Consider the following 25,534-nt stretch of genomic DNA (forward strand, 5'->3'; position numbering starts at 1 on the left):
GGCCCATTACCTGCCATGTCCGCGGGAGAAAAAAAAACCCAAACCACGAATTCGAAACCCAGCTCAAAACTCCCGCGGCGCGGGGCAACGCGAAAAAAAAAAAAACCCACCCCACGAAACGAATGAAATCCACTTTCCCGCTGATGTCGCCTCGTTTTGTCCCCCCCCCCCCCCCCCCCACCCCCCTCGAACCCACCCCACGAAACGAATGAAACGCGAAAATCGCCGCAACGAAGCCACCACCCCCCGCGCGCGGGCGCGGCTGGTCGCGGAAAGCTGGGCAAAAACATAGCAATTGCAGTACGCGGAGAGAAACCCCAACCGCGAACCGCGCGCGGGGCGCGGCCGAAAAGGCGAAAAACCAAACAAACGTACGCGCGCAGCGCCGCGCCGCACCGCGGCCGAAATCTCAAACGCGCCCACGCCCACGCCCCCAAAATTTTCGCTGCCGCCTCCTCGCCTCCGTTAAAACGAGCCCGGGCCCCTCAACTCTCCCCCACGTCCCTCGCCGCCGCGCCGCATCGCCTGCCTCTCTACCACGCGGACATCGCGCCGCCGCCGCCGCAGCATTTAGTACTGGGCTATGCCGTCAGCCGTCGTGGTCCGCCGCATGCGCGAACGGTCGCAGTCGCCGCCGCCGCCGGCAGGGGAGTTCGATTCCGCGCGGCGCACGAGGCCGCGGCTGGAGGAGGAGGGGGAGCGCGGCCGCGGCGGGAAGGGTCGGGCGGCTAAGCCGTCGTCGCCAGGAGGAGGGTCCGGTTCCGCGTCGCGCGAGTGGGTGCGGATCGCGGAGGGGGAGGAGGACCGCGGTCGAGGTCGCGGCGGGATGGAGGGGCGGGAGGGGACGGCGGCGGCGCTGCCCGATGATTTGCTGCTCGAGGTGTTCAAGAGGTTGCCGCCCGTGACCGACATCGTCCGCTGCGCGGCGGTGTGTCGCCGCTGGCGGCTGCTCGTATCCGGCGCCGGCGGGCTCCCCGCGCCGCCTCCGTACTTCGGGTTCTTCCGCAACTACGGCCCGTCCCCGCTGCCCCCGTTCGTCCCTACAGCCGGCGTCGGCCTCTACCTCGGCGCGCTCCCGGTGTCGCGGGCTTGCGGTGCCCTCCTTGTCGACTGCCGCGGCCGGCGCCTCCTCCTCCGCGAACTCGGCGCCGGGTCGGCGAGAGAGCTCAAGCTCCTCGTCTGCGATCCGCTGAGGAAGACGTCCGTGCTCCTGCCCTCCCGCTTCGTCGCCGGGCACCAGGTGGCCTGCTGCGCGCTCCTACCTGGGGAAGGCACCGCGTTCCGCGTCGTCGTAGTGCTCTTCGGCGCTGCTCCCGCCCATTTCGACATCCTGGTTTACTCTTCCGCCGCCTCCGCATGGGAGCCGGCCACCGGAGTTCTCGGCAAGTCCCTGAACCCTCGGCAAGGCCCGACGGTCGTCATCGGCGACGTCGTGTACAAGCTTCAGAGCGATGACAAGTACATCATGGCGGTCGACGCGGCCGAGATGACGCTCTCGGCGGTGCCATTGCCCAACACCGGGATGCTCCTGTACTCCGGGAACCACTGGATCGGTAAGACAGGGGAAGGCCGCCTCTGCTTCTTCGCTCTCCGGGAGCAGCTCGTTCTTGCGAAGTGGGTCCTCGAATCGCCGGGGAAATGGGTGGAGCGGCCGGCTGTGGACCTGCGGGTGCTGATGGAGCCAGCCACCGTCGGCGACCTCTCCCTCATGAAGCTTTCGGCGAAAATCTCCGACCAGCTGCGCGGTTGCAAGCTCGTGAGCTTCGGTGGCTTCTGCGAGGGCACCGGCGCGCTGTTCTTCGTCATGGCCGACTGGGTTGTGGCGCTGGACCTCACGACGCGGAAGTTTGTGAGGCTATGGCGCAACACCGACGAGTTGAGGCCGCTCGGCGACGTTTTCCCGGTCGAGATGATGGTTTGGCCGCCGGCGCGCCTCAACGATCTTTAGCAAGATGGAACGAGGCAGAAGGTGTTCGACGAAATGTCAGATTGGTGATCGGTTGGATAGAAGGTGCTTTTGCTGTAGGCCTGTAGCGATGGAAGGATCACAAATTCACATCTCCGTTTTCTCATTTGTTAATTGCCACAATTATTATTCAAAAAGTGATTAACAGTGTGAAGCATTTCACCTGATCATATGGAATCTTCTCAAGATTTTTTTTTGTTTCACTTAGCTTTGGGACTTCTCGTTGTTGAAAGAACATTACCTTGCATGATTTTGTTACATCATCGAAATGTGATAGCTCTGGTGACGATTTAGCTACTGTGGCATCTTAAACATCATGATTCATTATGTGAATAAACCTTATTGATGGTAGGACCATAGGAGTGAAGCTGACCGTTTCTGCCAACTTTTTTTTTTCATTTACTAGTGACGCATTCTTTGCCTGCATTTACCACTGAACCATAATGTAAAACTTGAATTTTAAAAAAGAATGTCGAAACTGCCTCCTTTTTCCATTCAAAAGAAAAGGGAAGGTAAGCTTGTTTAGTTCAGGAGAAGTACAACCTCATTTTTTTTCACTTCTACCTAAAATTTAAATATTCAATTTTAAATTTAGATTATATTTTAAAGTTTTTATTATATTAGTTTTTATTTAAAAATATACCGTCATCTCTTATATGACGATGGTAAAGCAGAATTCGCTAGTGTAACTAGAATTGTAATTGACTTTGACCTTTTGTAATTGCCATGGTCATAACCAAGGTGTACTCATTACACTCAATCTGTAGCGGGAAAGAATTTTGTTACTCGTTATGTAATAAAAAACTTTATTTTTATCAAACAAAAGAAGATAAATATAAAGTCCTTTTGGATAGACATAGGACTACTCCAAGTACAACAGTACGGAGTATGCTTTTATGTCCGCAGTAGTCTTAAAATATTGACATGACCAAGCTGTCATCTCAGATTATTAGGCAGTGTGGAGATAGCCTGGGTATAAATGACTAAATTAAATTAAATGACTTTAGAAATGCTCTATAAGAAACTTTTATATGAAAAGAACTCTACACAAACGCACCATTTAAGAACTTGAACTGCATGCTACAAAAATCCAAAAGTGGAAATGAACGCAACAGCCTTCATCACCTGGTAAAATAATTATGTAGTTTGATCAGAAATAAGTATAGTGTTCTAAAGTAGTAGTAACCGTTTAAAGCGACAATAATAAATAGTGGAATGCCTATGGTTGCATGTGTCAGCATTGCACTTTCAATCATCAAATGCCCTCTCTATCCTATAAAGACAACTGTATACCAGTATACATTAACTAACACATATTTTTTCCTCTAAATTTAATTTATTTTAAAATTTTCACCATTAAAAATCTAACCATATTATACGCATGCATATATGTACTTAGGTAATCCAAATGATGGTTATAACTTTTTCTTTGTCTTTTAGCGGTAGTTACGTCTTACTTCCTTTGTCCCATAAAAGACCAATTTTTCGGTTTTTGTGTTAAGCATTTGACCTTCCGTCTTATTTGAAAATTTTTTAAGAAATTTAAAAAAATTAGTCATTCAAATTTTTAAGAAATTTTAAAAAAATTAGTCATATATAAAATACTATTCATGTTTTTATCATCTAATAAAAATAAAGTTATTAATCATAATTTTTTTAATAAGACGAAGAGTTAAACATTGCATCTAAAAATTGAAAATTTGATTTGTTTTGGACGGTGGGAGTAGATAACGTGAGTAACATTTATGTTCAACCGGACTTCAAAGCTATAGTTAAAACTTGTGTTCATTAATTTCGGTAGGTGGGAATATTCTCTATTAAAATATCCCATATTAATAAGAAATTAGAAATGGTTGGTGGATAGGTAAAAGGCATTAAAAGAAGAAATTTTCTCTATTCATAAATAAATGATACTTAAGAATATAGAAAAGTAAGTTTGTGAATGGAGAGATTCTATTCTTACGTATGCTTGACTCGTAAATTGAGAAGTTTTATCCCTTCAATATTTCTTATCTACCCACCCATCCATATAATTTGCTTTCTATTAGTAAGCAACTAAGCAACACCTTAGAGTGTGTTTGGTTTGAAGGTTGGAATGGAATGGAACAGAACCAACCCATTCTTGCATGTGTTTGGTTTGAGAGCCAAATGGAATGGGATAAACCCACCTAGAAATATTCTGGTTAGATTCGGGACAAGTTGGTCCGCCAAAATCGGCCGGACCGCGCCGTCCCACCTCAGCCTGCGCAAGTTAAGCCATCGCATTTAGCTCAAATCCAAATCGGCGTGCATGTGGCGACTCCGTTCGGCGGCGGCTGCGGCGACTCTGTACGGCGGTTGCGGTGACAGCTCCTGGATCTGGCTAATCCCCCGCCTCCGCCCCCCCTCCTTGATTGCCTAGCATGGCGACGGCACGAGCGGCACAAGCCTGGCACGACAACGACGCGAGCAGCGGGGGCCTCCCTCCTCACTCGCGAGTAGCTCAGGCCGGTGCCTCATCCATTCTTGCCTGCGTAGCCGGGCTTCATTCATCCTCGTTTGCACTAATAGTGAGTTTATAAGATAATGATACAAGTCATGCAGCGTGCTGAATTTTTCATCTTTAGCCCTCATGTATTCAGAACTGCAACTCTGATAGAAGCTTCAGAATTTTGCAGCTCTTTTCATGTAGTATTTGAGTGAGAAGAACATAATTTGTAACAGACTGATCATTGTTCCTGATACTTTTGTATTATACTTCTTTATCCGTAGTTTCTAGTTTTTGAAACATGATTAACAGTTAAGGGAAGATTTCTGAAATATGATTAGCACTTAACAGAAGGTTTAGGCGGTTCACATCTAGCCATCCTACCTTCACCCCTTGAATCAAACATGTCACAGGTTCACCCTATTCCATCTTATTCCTCCAACCAAACAGAAAACATGGTCCAATCTATCCTTTCAACCAAACAGAAAAATGGAACCAACCTATCCTGTAATCCAGGAATAGAACCGACCCATCCTACCTCGTCCACGAAACAAACACATCCTTAGCTATTTCCCTTTATTAAAGTTGCTTTGAATACGATGGGTGCTTTTATTTTGAGACACATAGAGCATGTGTTTGTGTGTAATTTGGTGTATTTTACAATACTTGAGTCAATGCACAAAATGTACTTTATCCGTGTCAAAATATAAACATTTATAAAATTATTCATAATATTATTTATCATATCAATCATGTCCCATGAATTTTTTTCCTATCTTACCACCGGTACCATTCTCGCCATATATCCCTCTATTTATTATGTGACATCAAGTTGTTTACTAAATTTATACTCTCATAAACAATCTAGAAATGTTTACATTTTAGAAAAAACAAGAAAATATATATACTACATATACAAGTTCATATAGGGTGTGTGATAAGTATATTGATATGATGGTGGTCATGGATGCATGATTCTATCCATTACAATGATTGTGATAATAAATATTACATATACGTAAGTGTGCTCTTAATATTAATCTAGTGAATCATGTATTTACCTTGATTAGGTCTCTCTGAGAACGTGTTAGGAGGTGATCTTTGAGCATGTGTTACAAAGACACATAGGTGTGCGCAACATGTCTTTAGTGTGATATATATGCGTGTCTTCTGCGTAGTTATAAAAAGTGTTTTCGTTTGTTCTATAATACAATGCTAATAAATCTATCTAGGTATATATATATATATATATAAAACATATATTGGTATGTACCTGAATATATAGGCACAAGTGTTACCATATGAAACGAAAAGAGGATACACTTGCACGTAAAAATCCCTAGTGAATTGACTCAAAGTTGTTTATAACCGTGGGGGTTCAAGAGTACTATCACAGCATTTTTACTCTTCGCTTTTTAGCTCAATATAAAAGGCTGATTTGTTACTTTGTATCACTATAATATATTCAATGGTGAATGTGAAACTAATTTGATATTATAAATGTTGCTACATTTTCTTAAGATTGACTTAGGCCACGTTCGGCACATGGGTATAAGTTAACTTATCACTGACACGGAAAACGTAGTAATAGATTAGTACATGATTAATTAATTATTAAAAAAATATAAAATAGATTAATATGATTTTTTAAAACAACTTTACTATAGAAATTTTTTTAAAAAACACAGTTTAGCAGCTTGAAAAACATGCGCATAAAAAGAGAAAGATAAGTTATCTGAGGAGGGCTGCCGAACACTGCCTTAGAACATACCAAAAATGACGTGTAATAATAAGGCACTGGAGGGAGTACTGCTTACCGATTGAGTGAAATCATGTTTACTATAGAGATAAACTGCTATTAGTCAATTAGCTGAAATTTAGGGCCCAAGAGACAACATATTATATTGAAAGAGCTCATTGATGCATAAGAGCAGATACAATAGCAAGCTATAAGCTGATTATAAACATATTTTAATTAGATAAGAAAATAGAGAGGAGCATCAGGCTACTAATTTATAGCCAGCTGCAGCACAGCCTTCAAGACGCAGTGTATGTATGACAGGTGGATGTGTGTATGACAGGTGTAACATAGTAGTATATGTTTTGTAGATAAAATTAACTATTAGATTGACTATAGATGAATTGGAGCCAGTAGTTAGCTATATATTAAACTTGCTCTAACAATCTAAATCTCGATTACATCATGTAACAGGCCACAAACAGATGGCCAGCAAAGTATTACCTGTTGGAGGAGCTAGATTTCCTTAGCCATTCGCTTTGGCCAATATACTCCTGTAAGCACAAGATTACAGACATGCCGAAATAAGCCTTTCAAGTAATGTCTTCGGCTAAACTTTTATCTTGGGAATTTTCAAGCTACCGATGACTGCTCTGCGTATCATACATACACAACAGCTTTATTATATCCGCATCATACAACCAAACCCTCCAGCAAGTGAGCAAAAAGCCTTGTAAAGTAGAACCTTGAATACTGGAGTGATATTTATAGACAAACGATTACAAGTGCTCTTCCGAACTTAGAAATTTCACAGGATTTTCACGAGAACCATTTCAATTCCTGTAGGCACACAGAAAAAAATCCCACATTCCAAAGAGCGCTAACTTCTGCAAAAACTGTTTCTCGTATATGGCAACATGTCATGGACATTGCCTTGATGGGACAATTCAGGTGGCAAGCTTCCGGCCTGAAATGTCAGGCACATGGAGCGAGAAGAAACCAGCAGGGATGTGCCTCGTACTGTGCCCCTTGCCATAAGAACCAAATACTGAAACGTTAGCGTGCAAACTCCATAAAGAATATAACGGTAACATGTCAAAATACATTGAGAACTTAAAATTTTAGCCTACTGAGTAAGGCGCCACTAAATGCCATTTGATATAAACTTTTGTTAGATAATATGCTAATCCAAATCAGAGTTATGTCACATATACACAGCTTTCGTTTCAGGAGATGGGCACAGCAATGGGGCTTTATTATGAGTGTTTTGCATCGATCCTAGTCCATAATTGAATTAAGAACATCAATATTTTTATGAGAAAACCAGAGTTTTCCTCACATATGTCCGAGTCATACTAATCCAAAGGATACTTAATGAAACCTGCAAACGTTATTTACTGGTGGAGGCCGTGATCTGGTTAAGGCTAACCCCTTGCGTAGGCCCACATATAGGAGGTTGTTCGGTTAAGTACCATAGATTAACACACCACATCTTAACCATGCCACAGTTCATTAGTCTAGAGTTTGGTTGCTTGTTTTAATTGTATTGTTTCACTGAAATTAAGCATAAGCAAAACAACTTATTAACAATTAAAAAATAATTTATGAGTAAAACTTTTATATTCATGTTCTTAGATATCTAAAAGCAAGGGGGTGGAAACTAAACTATGATGAAAAAGAAAACTAAAATTAACTTCAAATTTAAGTTTTAAAATTTAAATTTTTGCTTATAAGCATAAGCAAAAAGACATTTGCCTTTGTTGTTCCATCGGCCCTACATGACATACAATCATTTATAGCCAAACATTGTCACACTTGTGGCCAATAAATTGTTGGCCGCACTTGGGTGTTTGGCTGCATGCCTTAAATTGCCAAGCCAAACCTTCAGCATACCACACTTTCTTAATCAGCTGTTGACATAGTTGTGGCTAGTCACACTCTTTAATCCACATGACCCCACATGTCAGACATTTCTTTAGCCAAACATGCCTAAGGTGTGGTCATCATTTTGCTAGCCACACCTTTTGTGTCAAGCCATACTTTGCCTAAGGTGAGATTTTGGCAAAGTTAGCCATGAACCAAATGTGCGTTATGCCAAACTTGTGGTAAGTTGAGTTGTGATAATGTTAGGAATCAACCAAACTGGCCTACACTAGTTCATTGCCAAATATATGATGATGAATTAACTAATCTTAAGGGTTGTTTGATTCATTGCCAAACATTGCCTATGGTTACCACTCCTCATGTTAGGCACGTTTGACCAAGTTAGCACCTTGTTTGGTACATAGCCACGCTTATGGCAAGATTCTCTCCCAATTCTCATGGTCCCACATGTCACACCTCAACAAATTGTAGTGTAATCTTATTTTTGCTAGCTAAAGTGTGGCTCACTTTTTTGTTGGCCACAATGTAGACAAGTATGGCACAAAAGCATGGCAAATGGTGGCAAAAGTATAACGTCCAAACAACCCTAAAGTAATTTGGGATGTCATGTCATCTGAGCTATACTATGTAAATTTAGTCTGTTTTTGTGACCCTAAAGTTCATTTACAGAGGGAACATGATAATAATCCCTCGGTCTCAAAATATTTCATCTCAAAAAATATATACTCCATCTAACTCCTCATCTCAACCAATTACAGCCATCCCCTATTGAAGTCCACCTTTCTTAATCTCTGTGTAAAATCTTAGAGGTAGCAGTATTTTGAGACAGAGGCAGTATTATTGTGCAGAACTAACATCTAACATTTCTCAATCTGTTTAGACAGAACTGAAAAGAAAACACCCAAATTGCATATCCATTGCATGTAAAACCCGAAAAGGATGGCCATATTTAGAAGAAGGCAAGAGCATACCTACTGTTCTGCGGCCTTTTCACCATCCATAGAACAAGATGGTCTCCATTTTCTATCAAAAGGCCCATAGTTTCTCTCCACAATAGTTTGCCGCTTGGTTAATTTCTCATCTATTAGTGACAGTAACTCTTGCAATCCTGTCCCTGTCACAGCAGAAGTTTTCACATGACAAGTAGACATGGGTTGTGTTGAACTGCAGCCATCTGTACTAGTAGCTTCTGGACCACGAAGTTCTCCAAAACAATCTTTTGATGATGATTGTTCTGAGTTCATTGCTTTCATCTCGGTAGGCTCAAGGGGGGACTCTTTGTATGATACTTCACCATTGTTGTCCAAATTTTCTTCTGATAAATATTCTGAGTCTGTCCCATCATCCAAGGATTCAAATGATGATTCTTCTGCAGGCACACCATTTTCAGAAAATAATTCTTCCTCTTCCTCGCCTTCAGTCAGGAAAATCTCATCTTCAATCCCATCAGATACATCATTATCATTATTGTCCACAATATCAATCTGAAGAAACCCCATAAAAAGCCACTTTACATGAAAACTCATTTTACCAGCAATTCATCATACAAGTGGAACAGTCAAATCAAATTTCACTACTTACCTTATTCCAAACTTCAATCATACTGTTGATTTTATTCTGTGGAACGCCAATCTGTTGCAATACTTGCAGAACAGTAGAACGATGCTCCTCAATATTAGGAGCACTAGAATCCAGCACATGCTGCACCAATGCAAGTAAAGCCACATGAAATCAACTCACTTTCTAAAATATTTTATCTTAAAACGAATTCTGGAAAGAAAAATGCACATGGCAAAGAACTATTTGTTATTAACTAGCAATGGAAATATCGTAAAAACCATCTACAACCTATGAGTGTCAAGCAAAAATGAATGGGAGACAAGTTAATTAAACCTACCACTAACATATCTGCTTCAACAACTTCTTCCAGAGTAGCATGAAATGCTTCCACTAGCTGCACAGGAAAGGTAAATATATTAGATAACTGTCACAGCGATGGCTGAGATAGGCAACGTCATTTAGGTTCCCATAGAGGCCCAACTGGCATAATGGCGCTGTGATTGGCAGCAACACCATCAAGGGTAGGGATTGATGGAGCAAGGAATCTATGTTGACTCTTGTTTGACACTTTATGAGATATGACCACACTTTAAATAGTGCTTTCCTACGATAATGCAATCTAAGAGATATAAGATAATAGAGAAATGCATGCAACTAACAGAAGGATCGTTTGGCAGCACATTTACTTTCTTTTCCTGAGGGCTTTGGCAGAACATTTGCTGGTTGTTGCTGCATGCTTATCTAATTCCCAATACCCATAAAGCCAAATGGCAGCGAGGGATATGCAGGAATGCTACTGTTGTGACTTGTAACATAACATTCGGCCCACATGGTTTATAAGTAAAGTGTCTGCAGATAACAATAGAAAACTTGACATGGTACAGTCTACATTCTACAAATCAGTAAAAGAATAAAATAAAATGCTGCTTTGTGATTTTTTAAAGAAGGCTCAAATGTTTGCAAGTAGAGAAGTTGTTTCAAATTTTAAAATTGTTATAAGTTCTAGTCAAATACACATCATCCAAAGATGCAGCATATAAAGTTATGCAGAAGAGATGAAAGCTAAATAAGCACAACTGAACCAAATGTAGGTGAAACCAATATATAACAGATTACAGACAAATGCATATGGAAGTCAACGTTAGTGTATTATGATTGCAGTGAGTTCTCCTCTATTCTATTGTCAACTCTGACAGGTCTAACCATATTAATCACATGGTGTAATACAAGATTATAATCCCCTCCAGCATTATTTTCAAATGTCAAAACATGTATTAAACTAAGAGTTATAATAAGGTGAATGTTGGGTTTAGTGGAGGTCAAGACAATAGCTGGTTTCTCTTTAAATCATACTAGCTGTGATGTTGACAGAGTATACAACTGTGCAAAATTAATTACTAACCTCTATGTGAAATGATACAACAATAAAACCACCTTTTGTACCAAAACGATCTGCAAAGGAAAAATTAAATCAAGAAAGATTACCTGCACAGGTAAATCTGAGATGAAGCCAACAGTGTCGCTAAGAAGTGCTTTTCTCCTGAATAGCATTTTGGCGAACAAAAGATTATGTGGCGAACAAGCACTAATCACAAATCAAATCTACTGACATGATAGACTGGTGAAAAATCTACTATGGTACCCTGATGGCAGGATCACACTGCGTAACCGGGGATCTACTGTAGCAAATAGTCTGCATGGAAACATTAAAATGAGTTGGCTACAAAGTGCATATTCAGATTAGTAGAGTTATACAGGGAGAAATTCTCAACATACCTATTGTCACTGTATAGATCAGTTTCAGAAAGTGCACTCACTAGAGTGGATTTTCCCTGTAAAAGATAGCATCAACGGAAGGAGTTTGTAGAAAGCTCAGATATGTTTTTTCTGTATTTCTAGAAGAACATGGAAAATGGTGGTCCAAGATTAAAGTGCAAGAACTGCAGCGGTAGATCAACGTACTGCATTCGTGTAGCCAACAACAGCAACAGTTACAAGCTCTTGACCAAATGAGTCACCATGCCTTTTTCGATTTGAACGTTGTATCGCTCTAGTTCGACGTACGTCTTCAATTTGAGCTAACAATTTGATACGGCGTTCCTGGATTCTACACGAGATGTGGTGAAAAGAAAAAAAAGCTATGAGAAATCATTGGTAGAATGCAAGTGCAAATAAGATTTTATCAACTGTTAGGCACCTCCTCCGCTGTAGTTGAAGTTCTGTTTCACCAGCACCACTCATGGAGCCACGTCCCCCACTTCCTCTCCTAAAGAACACAGCAGTGAATTAGTCAAGATCAGGACAGTAAACACAAGAAAAAACACATTTTAACAATGGCGTGTTTAAGATGGTCACAAGCCACAACAACAAGAAGATCAGCACAGTGATGACAAAAGGAAACGTACGTCAACTTCTCTTTTTATACAGTACCTTCATTTTTTTCCATGTGAATTCAAAACATGAAACTGTGTATGGTAATAACAAACAAAACAAATAATAATCCATGAAGAATGACATGAAACTATGCCCATTTCCTTCATGTTACCAAATACACGCAGCAAATTTATGAATTCAACTAGCAAGTCACACGATACACACATCAAAACGAGCATGCAACAGCTGACAGAGTGCGAAAATAGCAATCCTTCTCTGATAGTGTGAATTTTATATTCTGCAGTTTCAACCATACCAGGAAAATGCATGGTTTCACAATAGTGCATGACAACAAAAACGAGCAGATAATTACAAATGATGTAAATCCATCAGACTCCTTGCAGGAATTACTGAGAGAACCTATCCCTTTCCTCATGAAGAGCAATACCAATGTCAATATAAAATGTATAAGTACAATAAAAAGTTCCAAGTATTCAACATCTTACAGGTTGAAATCAACTACAAACACATGTAAGTCTACCATGTTTCAAAATGCAGAGCAGCAGAAGTGGAAGTTCATGCTTGACATTACGATCTCAGCGTACCAAAGATGGCATCCACATTAAATTTTGACAATCAAATGATGCTTTACCACTGCTGGCTGCAATAAAGAGAAGACATACCCTCTTGCACTTACAACTTCAGCTTCCCCACTCAAACCGAAAGTTAGTCGTCCACCTGGACCACGAACACGGACAAGCCTAGTCTTCATATACATAAGAGCTGCTAACTCCGACTGTGCCAAGCAAAACAAAAATAGAACAATTAAACAAATATCCAAATGTTAGCATATTTCCATGAATATTAAGATCTGACAAAAGCGACATTTCGGTCATCTATCAACTAGAATGAACCTGTAATTTTGCTTCTTTTGTTTCAGCATGAGCATTAAATATCTCAATTATAAGCCCAACACGGTCTAAAACCGGCTTACCCCAGGCAACCTGGAAAATAAGATATCATCACGAACAAAATGGGCAGGAAGCTCAGCACTGAATATGAATGAGCGGTATTTGAGAAATTTGAATAAAATCTAATAAAAAATCAGCAGGATCACTTGCCTCCAAGTTCCTTTGTTGGATGCCAGAGAGAGTTGCATTAACAAAAACTGCATCGACTCCTTCCTGTTAAAATCAAAGGGAATCAAAACGGAAAAGGGAATATATAAAGCCAATTCCCTGTGTGCCTATGAAATACCACGCGATCCCTTCTACACCTCTGAAATTTGCTTTATCCCTTGTATACCCCTAAGTTTTTATTTGGATCCTTACTTGGATCCTTACATGGCTATTCCGTTAGTTGACCATTAGTTTGACATTTTGTTTGTGTAGAAATGTCCTTATTGCCCTTGGTATATTGCTAAAAGTTAGATAGTTTCACGTATGAATTATTTGGGTTGTGGAAAGAAATAAGGGATAAACTACTGAATATTCTTTAAATTTGAAAAGTACTTTTTGAACGAATATGTTGTGAAAAAAAGATTCATTGTAAAAAACAAAGGGGTGGAATTATTGGAACAAAAATTGGAAAAAAGATGAAATCAAATTTGATGATTCCGTACATCTTCCCCCAACATTTAAACCCAAATGACAAACAGTTTTTGAAAATTAATGTATGGATTTAATCACAACTTTATTTTTTCAACAATTAAAATTTTGTTTTCTAATTTGGCTTTAAATGATTCTATCAAATTTATTTTATTATAGGTTATTTTTTCATATGCGGATTTATGGAGTAGGTAGCACATAAGTATGAGAGGGGGTAATGTAGTCATTTTTAAAAAAAAAATAACAGTCAACTGATGATCAACTAAAGGAATCAGCATAGAGGGGATCAATATGAAATTTTAGTGGTATGTAAGGGATAAGGTAAAATTCAAGGGTATAGAAGAGATTGAGTAAATTATCAGGGGTATGTAGGGATTTTTTTCTCAATAGATATTGGGTCATGCAGGGTGTAAAACTACAAATGAGCTTACACCGTGATAATATTTATGTGCAAGAGGCAAATGAAGAGTGCACCTCTGATTCTGATGCCCTCAGATAACACTTGACATTATCCACAGTTCCAGGCCCAAAAAATTTATCTGGATGAGAAGTTGTCAAATAAGGTTAAACTTTATAATGCAAAAGAAGCTGAGTAAAAACTATACTAGGTGGACAGAACTATATAAATGATGGCAAAAGGTTCTAACAAATACAGTTACTTGACAGGACAGCTGCAAATTCCAGAATATTCAGTCTGGGTTATGAAGTTCAAACATCGGAAACTACACATACTTTGCAAGAAGAAAGTGGTTAACCACCCCAAGAGAAAATCATTTTGTTATTTGGAAGGATCAAAGATTCAAATGTACAAAATAACTTCACTTCTAAAAAAATGTACTGGAACCACATCTTCAGAACAAGGGACTTTGGATGATTTGCCATCCTCCCGGGAGGGGCATTCCCAAATGCCACTTTCTTCATCAACTTTAACTATTTGCCACTGGCCCCACAGGTTTTATTAATTCAGTGCCACTTTTGCTTAGTTTTGTAGGATTATAGCTATATAGGATCTCTTATCTTGATAATAATTATTATTTTTAATTGTTAATTTGAATTTAAAATTTTCTAAATTATATTTTTACGTGGAACCCATTTACCTATATTCTAAGTTGTACTTGTTCATAAAATCTTTTCTACATAATATTTAATTTATAATTCAAATTCTAGATGCTTCTAAATTGTATTTATAAATTGACCTTTTCTCTTAATTTACACATGGACCCTTTTTTATTTTGAAATCTTAAATTGTATTTCTAATTTGATTATTTTTAACTGAAATTTTAGTTGCTTACAAATTGTATTTATAGATAGACTCTTCCCTCAATATCAATTTCAATATCAATTGTTTTATTTGTAATAATTTTCAATATATAAATACAATTTAGAAATATCTAGAATTTGAATTATAAATTAAATATTATGTAGAAAAAAGTTTATGAACCAGTACAGTTTAGAATATAGGTAAATGAGTTCCATGTAAAAATATAATTTAGAAAATTTTAAATTCAAATTAACAATTAAAAAATAATTATTATCAAGATAAGAGATCCTATATAGCTATAATCCTACAAAACTAAGCAAAAGTGACACTGAATCAGCAAAACCTGTGGGGCTAGTGGCAAATAATCAAAGTTGACGAAGAAAGTGGCATTTGGGAATACCTCTCCCGGGAGGATGACAAATCATCCAAAGTCCCTCAGAACAACATAGAATGCCAATAGGTGTCTTTCACAGAAACATGGGCATGTTTTATACCATTTCAAGTAACAACTAGAATGTCTATATAGAGCATTACATACTAAGTGTATTATAACCTTAACAAATGCAATTAGGAATAACCTCAAGTCAATCTAAACAACCATATTCCACAGTTTCTCAAGACAGAAAAATAAGTATAGCATATTCCACAGTTTCTCAAGACAGAAAAATAAGTATAGTAACACCGTAAAGGCGTATACACAGGCCCCCAGTATGTGGAATCCAAAAATATCCGTCCGCAAGTCAATCCAAGCAATCAATCCAAGCTTTGCGATTCGTCCTTCTAAAAGGTGCTAAACTGCTAATCATAAGAATCTTATCGCAAGAGAAACCAGACATGCTCGATGTGTGACCTAAACCTTCGAAATACAACTGCGATCAAATTAACCTTGACTCCAACATAGCCCAAAGGCCAAAACACTCCAGTTAGTTAACCACCGGAAATGAAACAACAGATTGTCGGATACCGGCATAGGAGCGGCCGCGGGATGACGGGTTCTGGACGACGAGGTGGGGCGGCGGGCCCCTGGCAGCGAAACCGCCCGGGTAGAAGCCGTCGCGAGGCTCCTCGAGAGAGTTGGCGAGGTTGAGGGCCTCGGCGAGCTTGGAGTCGAGGAGCGAGCCCGGGCGGAGGCGCGGCTGCACCACCACCAGCCGCGGCGGTCGCTCGGGGTCGCGGGAGAGCAGGAAGAGGCCGCGCAGGGGGCCCTCGTCGTCGGAGTCGGCGGGCGACGCGGTCGGGGAGGAGCGCTTGCCGCGGCGGGTGGAGAGGGCGCGGAGAGGAGCGAATGCCACGGATGGTAGGCCGCCGTGTGGGGCGTGAGGGCGGGGGTGGAAGTGCGCGCGCAGGCGGGAGGCGGCGGCGCGGAGCATCGCGGCGGCGGCGGCGATGACGGCGCCCGGAGGGAGGTGTGGTCCACCGCCAGTCGGGTGCGGTGATGAGATGAGAGAGCGGTTGGATCCACGATCCGTGGCCGTGGGACGATTGGGTGCGGACGATGCGACGATCCGTGCGAGGGAAACAGATCCTGCTTCCGGTCTGACCCTGATTGGCTGGGCTAGTTTAGTTCGTAAAAAAATTTGGATTGGGTGTCATATTCTAATAAATATTATTTCAATGTCTAATTTAAAAACTAATTATACGAGGTGAGATGTTAAGAAACGATGAGTCAAATTTTTTAAGTCTAATTAATTCGTTATTAGCACATATAAGATATTGTAGCAGTTATGAATAATCATGAACCAATTAGGCTCAAAAATTTTATATCGCAATTTTTTTAAACTGTGTAATTAGTTGTTTAATATTTTCTTAAACTTTATTTAATGCTTTATACGTGTATCAAAGATTCGTTGTCACAGACGAACGCGAAACTTTTTACGAATCGCACATGGCCTGATTTGATTAGTTGATCCTACGCCTACTACTTTCTTTGTTTCGTAAAAAACAAATCTAGCGTATGACACATTCTACTGTATATGTAGGATGTGTCACAGGATTAGATTTTGTTTTTTTTTTTTACAAAGTGAGTAATGGGTTAGGACAGCTTCTACGTGTATTTATTACAAGGAAGATAGCACTTTAAAGTAAGAGAAACTCTCTTACATATGCAAGATGAGTTGGAATGACAAGAGCGATAAGTTAATTCTGCACTTGTGCTTAATAACATGATATGTTATGGTAAGAAACCTATGAATCGTTCACTTGAAGTGATAAGGTAAAAACATTAAAACATTTTTTATAGTGCGCTGGCAAATATCAGCAATAATTATTGTTACATTGAAATAGAAAACTTAGGACATTATTATGTTATACAGAGTCTTGTCTGAGTTGTTCATGTATTTATGTATGCAGTAATTAAGTGATTTTGGATTTTTTAAGAAGTCATATGAAAGAGATGTCCCATGTGAATTTATATTAAAAAACTTCATGTATGGGTATATATGCAACAAATAGAAAGCATAAAAAATAATATATTAAATATGCTTATATTCAACCAAATAGATAATATATTATACAACTAGGGCATTTTAAAGAGAATAGTTAAATTTTGACCCTTAAAATCTAAATTTAGTTATTATTCGACAATATGATGTACGCTCCAACGAACTTTTTATCACCGCTCTCCAAAGTTAGCAAGGAGAGGATGACTGATGGCCTCAAGATCCACGTGCAGCAATCTCAATTGCAGAAGAATTTTAGTCATTTATAAATGACATGGTATTTCAAGAGACTCAATTTCTCGAAGGAAATTTTTTTATAAAATTACTAAAATTTAAGTATGAGATTGAGATGTTATGATATATTTAGCTATCTATCTATATTTATTAAATAGATAATAACATCTATATAGACTATTATGCATGCCAACAACCATCCGGACTACTGTACACGCAGTAATCGATTGCAATCCGTATCGAAGAGCAACACACAACCTTCCGCAATTACCAGATAATAAATCTAATCTAACAATTAAACAATCAAACCTAGCGTCGGAAAAAAGCAAATCTCCCCGCCACCGCTGTACACGAGCGTCCGTCACCGTGTTGATCCAACCTTGCAGGCCAAGAGACAGATACGCCACGATTTCTCTTCACCCGTGCCACGCCACGCCGCGGTCGGTTCGCGCCTCCCGACGCGACGCACGGCGACGAGACGGTCCCCCTTCCCTCCCGGCCTCCCGTCCCCGGCCGCCTCCCGCCGTCCGGCGCCGCCCGCCCATCAATCCAACTCCGAATCCTCCTCCCCTAAACCCCCCCGCGGCGCCGCAACCGACCAACACGTGGGAGGAGGGCGAGTCGAGCGTAGACGAGGTGGGGAATTCGAGTGTTCGACCGGGGGCGGAAGCATGAGCTTGGCCTCCCCCGCGCCTAGGCGTCGTCGAGCTCGAATCGGGAGATAAGGAAGCCAGCGGCGGGCGCGAGCACCTGGGGTGGGGGGAGATGGCCTCGCAGGAGGATGACCGCGCGGGCGGCGGCGGCGGCGGAGGGAGGAAGGAGCAGGAGCGGCGCCCGTCCAAGGCGTGGGGGATCCTCCTCTTCGGCCTTATCGGCGCCACCACCGCCACCTTCGCGGTGAGCAGAGCACCCGCCCTCCTTCCCTGGTTGGTTGATTGGGTGCTATGCAGCCCCCCAGCTTACTACTAGCTTGCTTGTTTAGTTTCACGCCTTTCGTGATGACTGATTCCATTTAGTTTGTGCTTTTGATGAAATTTGCTCATGTACCTGCCATTCGGTGTCAGATGCTCCAATTTGGCTGTTTGCATCGTTTCATGCCCAAGAAAGTGGTGCCTTTACTCTAGGATTTAGTGCATATTGCTATTATGCAGCTCCTTGTGACATATAAGAATTTCGTTCCTCAAACCTGTTAACAGTAATGCTCTTGGGCCTTGGCTTCATATTGGTCTCTTTTTTGACCAAAGTCCAAAGTCGTAAATGTGTTATCTTAAGATTGCAAGCACTGCTAGGCAGATACTACTCATCATCATGCTTGCAAGGTGTGTTGCTAGTAATTATTGATATTATTGGAAATTCTTTGGTATCTTCGTTCAACTGTGAAATACAGTTATATTACTGCTGGAAGCAAACCCTTGGTGTAAGCTATTGTTACGACTTACAAGTTACACGATCACCAGTGCTTGACCTTTCTGTTTATTCTTTCCATGCAAATTTCAGGTTGCTCAAGTTCGCAGAAGTGTTGATTGGGTCTACAGTCAGGTACTCAGATTAATATATATCTGTTTGTTGATTGCTCAAATGCAAATCCTTGCACTTCTTTGAATGTAGCCATCCAAAAGTAACCGCTCCCCTTCGAGTTTCTTATCTAATGATGAGTGTTCTATTCAAGTAGAATTTATTCAAGTGAAGCACCCAAAACTTTGTGGTTTTGAGTCTTGTGCAATATAGAGACATCAGACATGATCTGTGTTGTTGGGTGTTTTTGTGTGTGTTGGGGGGCAGGGGCGCGCATTAAAACACGACATATGGCCTTTTGACATTTACTCTGTCCCAAAACTAGTAACATGCCGATGCATTACAATGGGCCAGGCCCATAGGATTGGGGATGGGCTGGGAGTATAGAATTGAGTATATCTAACTGGTTCTCTCATTAACCGCTTATTTCTTTTTTTTAGTTTTCTTAGAGGTGGTGTTTGCGGTTTTTTAAGGATGGTGGTTGTACGAGGTGGGTAGGAGGATGAGCCTGTTTTCAAGTAGTAGAGATGAGAGTTCAACCATTCATAAATATATAGGTTAGCTACAAGAAATAGTATTGAATTTGGCTTACAAAATGCTTTCATAGTATATAAATTATCAATCTTGATTGTATATTATTATTGAAATCCACAATCAATGCTTTATTTTGGAGACTGCCAGAAACTACTTACATTTTGGGTCGTTTGGGTGTAACGGATTGTTTGCTCAAATGAAGTAAACTTTGGCGATTACAAATTTGATGTGTCAATACCATAGAACAAGATGATTATGATAGGCTAGTAGGGTAAGCGCCTCTCCCTCGTCAATTCTACTCCATTCAGGGATTTGCGTAGGAACATAGCTGCACTCATTTCCTTGCTGTTGCATTTGATTATTACTCAAGTCTTCGTGCTGTATGCGAGAATCCCTTTGGTTCTAAATTGTTATCCCAACAAAAACACCGTGATGTAGTCAGTAAGCTAGCCAATATCAGATGACTGATTCATCCTCCTGCATCTCCACTGTATGCTTATACTTGTTTGTATTTTGAGTTTTGACTCTTTTCATCATTTACTTATATGCTCCTTTTATGCCTTCCTTTCAAAAGTTGAATAAGATACAGACAACATCTTGGAGGAACGCAAGTAACAGCTCTAATCGTGGAAGTTTTAGTGAGGATGCTAGGAGAAGATATTACCAACGTATGCAGCAGGAATATGAAGAGGAACAAGAGAGAGTTGTGAGTTTAATAATGCAGAATCTTTTTAACTTCTTTAAATTTCAAGACATGCATTTATCTTTAAACTTTGAATTTGGTAGTCAGACATGAATGCTATCTATATATTGTAACTGCTGTTGTAAAGGTTTAGAAATTATAGTGAGCTGTATTTTAGTTAAAGTTTCACACATTCAGAAGTAATAAATAAATCCTATTCCATCACTTAACTGTCTCAATTCAACATCTTCTCAAGACCTTTTCCCTTCAGTATGCTAACCCCCTTTTTTTTGCAGCAAAGAATAAGACACATGCAAAGTGTTTTCAATAGAGAGAGGAACAAGTTTAGGAGAAGTTATGAAGCTTGGAGGGAGAATGGCCCTCCAGGTGGATATAATTATGTCCCACGGGATGACTGGTACTGGCAGTCAGATACATCACACTCAGAACATAAAAATAGGCGGACATATACTCCTGCAGGACCTAGGGCATATTCTATGTCACATCACTATACGGTCCTTGGTCTCGATAGGTATTTGTTTAAATCTCTAGAACTAGAACTTCTGTTCTGTTCATCTGTTAATATAGAGATATATTTGGCTCCCATACTCGGTATTAAAAATGATATCTGGTTGACTGTATGTTATACATAGTTGAGATTGGGGTTTAGTAGTTTGATTTAGAGGACTCTGTTAAGCATTTCATTTGGTACTGACCCATTGACTTCCTTTTTTATGCTATAATCTGGCTAACACACTAGTCAAATGAGCATTCCTTTTATTGCACTGAGTTCTTGTGTTTGGTATTGAACCTGGCTACTGCATTTTTTTTAATTGCTTCAGTACTGCCATTCTTTGAACCCAGCATACCTGAAGTCCCTAATTAAGTGGTTCTTTGATAGTAGTAAACTGTCATAAGCATATTTTAATCATCTGGCATGTGAGGGTTTTGATTATAGTGTCATTTTTGCATTACTATGTTTTGCCATATAATCAAGGTTAAATTGACATTGCTATGTTTTTCCATATAATCAAGTTAGTTATATAGATTTTTTTAGCAAATTCTGGTTAGGTGAAGCATTTCTAGCAAAACAGATTGTGAATTAGTTGGTACCAGAACATTACACTTGAAATCCTTCTGTAAATCAACTCAAGTGACGAAAGCACACTGTAATCAGCACAGAAATGATAACTTGTGATCCTTAAAGAAAGGATAATCCTTCCTCAGGACAGACATTAAGGCCCACAACCTGAGTTCAGTTAACTAGGATATGTTGATGTACAGACAACTCTATTTTGTATTGCATTTCTAAAAGTTACTTCTTGCAACCTAAATGTTGATACTTCTCATGGTTCTTGATGGAAAGAAACAAATAAATAATTATGTCGAACTTGTTTGATTAAACACAATGATGCTTTTATCCCTCTTTCTTTTTCCTAAATTGTATTTGTTTGACAATAATCTATCTTCACAATAGTATGATGTGCTACAGATATATCAATTTGTCCTAACAAGCCATGTCCTTTGTAGGTCGCGAACAACACCATATACTGATGCAGAAGTCAAGGTATTTTGTTCAAATATCTGTCATCCTATTATTTGTCCCAATGGTTTAAATACTTGTTCATCCTGAATGGAAGGTTATGGCATGTTCCAGCTTTCTTTGTTGCTTTCCACTACCTCTTTTTTACATCCCTTTGTTGTGCTGTTGCTCTTCTGATTGATTAATGAGCTATAGTAATTTTCATGTCTTTTCTTACTAACAAATGGAAACATTATGTCTGAATTGATCATTTATTTGTGTTTCATATCACTGATCAAACATCCAAGTCAACTAAAAATCCTTTAAGTTAGCTATCCACAAATTGTACCCTATTCATTTGTATGGATGATGAAGATTGTCTTGTTCCAAATTTTACTATGCAGGAACACCTCTTTGAGTGTATTTGTCAACAAGTATTTACATGATCTGCGGCATGCAAAAGTCTTTGCTCATCATTCGATTATACATGATCTCATTGGATTCCACCAATCAAATACTTCATGTTTTATATTCTTTCCAAAATTATATATCAATATATCAAGTATTTAAGTTGCTTTTTAAGAAGATCTGGTTATGAAGGGATGGCTAAAAAATGTCCAATTCATTAAAAAAATTATAATTTCCTCATTTCCTTATTCAAGAGATACCCCCAAAGTCTTATTGTTCTGGATATGCAGACAGCGAGTTCTTTGTTTTGGTATAAATCAATGCTCGTTCTTTGTGATATGTATATGAGTATCTAACCTCAGAAATTTACTTGCTGCAGAATGCTTTTAGAACAAAAGCAATGGAGGTTCACCCCGATCAAAATCAAGACAATAGAGGTGGGTAACAACTCCATGCCTTTTTTTTCGTGGATAATGTGTTCCGTCCTATGTATTGTGCTGTGATGTATCAACGAATACCATGAATATTTTGTGTTGTGCAGAGGCTGCAGAAGAGAAGTTCAAGGAGGTCGTCAAATCATACGAAGCAATAAAACTGGAGAGAAAAAATGATGAAAGATGAATGTGAATACGTAGCTTCACTGGAGCTCATTGGGAACATAGAAAGGATTAATGAAAACAATACCATATCAGCAGACCTTGCAATCAAGTGGATGATCAGTAAGGTTCGGCTGTGGCTTTTGATAGCCTGTAACACAAGTTATATTTGAAGTTTTTGCTTGGGAGCACACGGCCCTGATGTAGAGTAGGATATTTTGTCGACAAAGGTGCAAAAGAAAATAGCTCACTGCGCTACTAATCTGAGGTGCATAATTTGGACAGCGGCTGAGCATTTTTGTTGTGTATGCCTGCTGATTCAATTTTTATTACTTGTAGAAAGTAGAGTGAAGATTGGATCGAAAATAATATAGAGCCATAATACTGTAGCAAAAATGTTTATTACTCTGTTGAGCAGTAGCTGTCCTCTAGTGCACAATGGTACTGTCTGCGCTAATGATGCATCTATGGACAACCATAATCCAATTAATTCGGTTTGGTACACCTGATACTGTTGATTCTGCTTAGACCAGGTACAATAGCAAGCTATAAGCTGGCTTTAAATATATTTTAAAGAGATACAAGAAAAGCAGTGGACTACTAATTTGCTGCTAGCTGCATCATGGGCTTTAAAACGCAGTGTGTGTATGATATGTGGGATCATATATTAATATTTTGTAGTTAACTATTATATGAATTGGCTATTAGACTGAGCCAGTAGTTAGCTATACTATTGAACTAACTTGCTCCTGGAAGGTCGACGACATCAGCTTGGAATTGTGGGATTGAGATCTATGACATATGCAGTCATAGGTAGATCCGCAAGTTTGGCACTGCACATAAGCAAAATTTGGATCCCTAGAGTTACATTAAACAGTTGTAGCATAACTGCGTATACAGCAGTCACACTAGGGACTGCACTGAATCCAAATCTAAAATTGGGGTAGGGCATGTGCAATACAAGACCCTCTAATTGAGTGTCTAGAGTGCCACGGTGGCTAAGATCACTTGTTTCAAAATTTATTTATTTTTTTTATATTGTGAATGGTTTTAGTTGTAGCTTTAAGTTTTCATGTCGGTCTTTGATATATTTTATTTAAACCCTCATATTTTTAATTTGCATATAAGTCCAATATTTTGCAATCACCCTCCAAAATCAAAAGAAATATAAAAAACCACATCCAGTTCCCCTATCCTCTCCGTCGCTATCTCCCCCGTCCCATTGATTTCCCGTCGGCTCGGTCGGCTTGTCTCTATCCTCTCCCCCCCTTCTCCAATGGGTAGGGCAGGCAATAGATTATGCGGCAAGGCCTTTCTTCTCTTCTCCAACCGGTAGTGTAGGAGGTGATGGCACTAGGAGAAGGTGGCGACATGTGGATATGGTATCGTCGACAAGACGGTGGTGTGGTGACTACGTCTCGCTTCTCTAGCAGGTGTGGCATCAGATTGGGCACAAGGGTCTTCAGATATGCTCATCCCCCTTCCTCCTCACTGTCATTGTTTGAATCTAGCCACAACACCAATATTCAGAAGGTCATGGTGACACTACAAAGAGGTCATCCCTTCCTTCAATCTGGCGTTTCTCTGACTAGCACAACTCCTCAACCCTTTGAATCTAGTTGTCACCGCCTCCGTCATCCTCCCCCACCCAACCACCCTAGAGGTCGACAAATATAATCGTCGATGTTGTTCATTCGGGGACTCCGTTGTCTTGGCCATCACACTTTCAGCATATGTAGTGAGGTAGAGGAGGAGACCACAAGCATGTGGTGAGGCTTGCTCTTTCTCCATCGTGTGCCTTCAGACGTGGCTTTTAATGAGAGAACCTTGGCCTGCAGAAAACACTATAGTCCTACATAAGACACTCGATGGCCACCCCTTCTATTCTCCAAATCGACGTTTTCTCTACGTGGATTGGCAAACCCATTTGCCGCCGTGGCACATTGTACATACCCTTAGGCCATTCATAGTGCATTGGATCCTTATCGAGGATTCTCATCCTCCAACTACGATGAAACCACTCATCCAAAAAACATCTCATATGGTGCAAGTGGCTTCAACTGGTACAACTAATTTTCATGTATGCTCATACACTTTTTTATTTGACTTCTCATATTTCTCTTATTTATATAGAAGTCCAAATCTTTACAATAAATGCCCTAAAAATAATAAATTAGTACTAAATCTTCTCATCTTCTCTCTCCATCATGTTCCCTCTTTCCTTCACCTCTATCGCCTCTGGATCCTTCTCTCCACCGGTGGCTTCTCCCATCCTCCTCTTATCTCGTCATCGGTGGCCTCTCCTCCTCCCCTTATCCTGTTGTCGGCCTCTCCCCTCTCTTCCCCATATCTCGTCCCCAACTATTCTCCACCAACTCACCTTGTCGAGACAGATCGAGCTGGGCAGTGTCGCACTAGTTGCGTGGCTGAGGAACTCCCGTAGGCGTAGTAGCGCCCATGAGCTCCCGAGGCGTGGATCGAGCCATGCTGACACCGTAACCTTCAAGATACACAGATCGACTCAGGGCAACACTAGGCCTCATCGTTGCTGCGTCAGATCTAGCGGCGATGGCGTGTGACGATGCAACCAGGGAGGGTTCCCTACCCCTCCTCAACTCGACGATATGGCTCAGTGAGTTTTGAATCTTATTCCGTTACTAGCTTCTCTCACTCGTTATCACCCCACTTCGGTCGCTTCCAGCACTTGTCTCCTCTCTTACTCTACTATCAGTGATTGTCACTTGTCGTG

The 25,534-nt window shown here is 40.4% G+C and overlaps 3 protein-coding genes across 4 annotated transcripts; 2 read left to right on the top strand and 1 right to left on the bottom strand.

Moving 5' to 3' along the window:
- Positions 1-461: 461 nt before the first annotated feature.
- LOC102701430 lies at positions 462-2,196 on the top strand. Its single transcript, XM_040522561.1, has one exon. It carries the CDS (start codon positions 584-586, stop codon positions 1,946-1,948), a length of 1,365 nt encoding a protein of 454 aa, XP_040378495.1. The 5' UTR covers positions 462-583; the 3' UTR covers positions 1,949-2,196.
- Positions 2,197-6,720: 4,524 nt separating this feature from the next.
- Positions 6,721-16,324, bottom strand: LOC102722665 (GTP-binding protein At3g49725, chloroplastic). 2 transcript variants are annotated; one of them, XM_040522833.1, is made up of 14 exons: positions 15,821-16,324; positions 14,070-14,134; positions 13,110-13,172; positions 12,903-12,992; positions 12,672-12,784; positions 11,813-11,881; positions 11,578-11,722; positions 11,392-11,447; positions 11,258-11,308; positions 11,101-11,155; positions 9,953-10,009; positions 9,637-9,756; positions 9,027-9,539; positions 6,721-7,191 (listed from the first exon to the last, which is right to left on the bottom strand). In XM_040522833.1, the coding sequence occupies exons 1-13, from the start codon at positions 16,224-16,226 to the stop codon at positions 9,027-9,029; spliced, it is 1,803 nt and encodes a 600-aa protein (XP_040378767.1). In that variant the 5' UTR covers positions 16,227-16,324; the 3' UTR covers positions 6,721-7,191. The 2 variants fall into 2 exon arrangements, with proteins under 2 accessions (XP_040378767.1, XP_015690048.2); XM_015834562.2 differs by having other exon boundaries at positions 6,721-7,199.
- A 1,543-nt stretch (positions 16,325-17,867) lies between these two features.
- Positions 17,868-23,332, top strand: LOC102701709. Its single transcript, XM_040522430.1, has 7 exons — positions 17,868-18,425; positions 19,026-19,067; positions 20,152-20,283; positions 20,556-20,791; positions 21,790-21,826; positions 22,569-22,626; positions 22,731-23,332. The coding sequence occupies exons 1-7, from the start codon at positions 18,294-18,296 to the stop codon at positions 22,808-22,810; spliced, it is 717 nt and encodes a 238-aa protein (XP_040378364.1). The 5' UTR covers positions 17,868-18,293; the 3' UTR covers positions 22,811-23,332.
- Positions 23,333-25,534: the final 2,202 nt, after the last annotated feature.

The sequence above is a fragment of the Oryza brachyantha genome, chromosome 3 (genome assembly GCF_000231095.2).
Source record: "Oryza brachyantha chromosome 3, ObraRS2, whole genome shotgun sequence".
NCBI classification, from domain to species: domain Eukaryota; kingdom Viridiplantae; phylum Streptophyta; class Magnoliopsida; order Poales; family Poaceae; genus Oryza; species Oryza brachyantha.

Coding starts and splice junctions, on each gene's coding strand:
- LOC102722665 (XM_040522833.1), bottom strand. CDS start 16,226: ATGCTCCGCGCCGCCGCCTCCCGCCTGCGCGCGCACTTCCACCCCCGC. Junction 12,993..13,109: donor TCCAACAAAGGAACTTGGAG/GCAAGTGATCCT, acceptor CTTATTTTCCAG/GTTGCCTGGGGTAAGCCGGT. Junction 11,723..11,812: donor CTTCAACTACAGCGGAGGAG/GTGCCTAACAGT, acceptor CATCTCGTGTAG/AATCCAGGAACGCCGTATCA.
- LOC102701430 (XM_040522561.1), top strand. CDS start 584: ATGCCGTCAGCCGTCGTGGTCCGCCGCATGCGCGAACGGTCGCAGTCG.
- LOC102701709 (XM_040522430.1), top strand. CDS start 18,294: ATGGCCTCGCAGGAGGATGACCGCGCGGGCGGCGGCGGCGGCGGAGGG. Junction 20,284..20,555: donor AAGAGGAACAAGAGAGAGTT/GTGAGTTTAATA, acceptor TTTTTTTTGCAG/CAAAGAATAAGACACATGCA. Junction 22,627..22,730: donor TCAAAATCAAGACAATAGAG/GTGGGTAACAAC, acceptor TGTGTTGTGCAG/AGGCTGCAGAAGAGAAGTTC.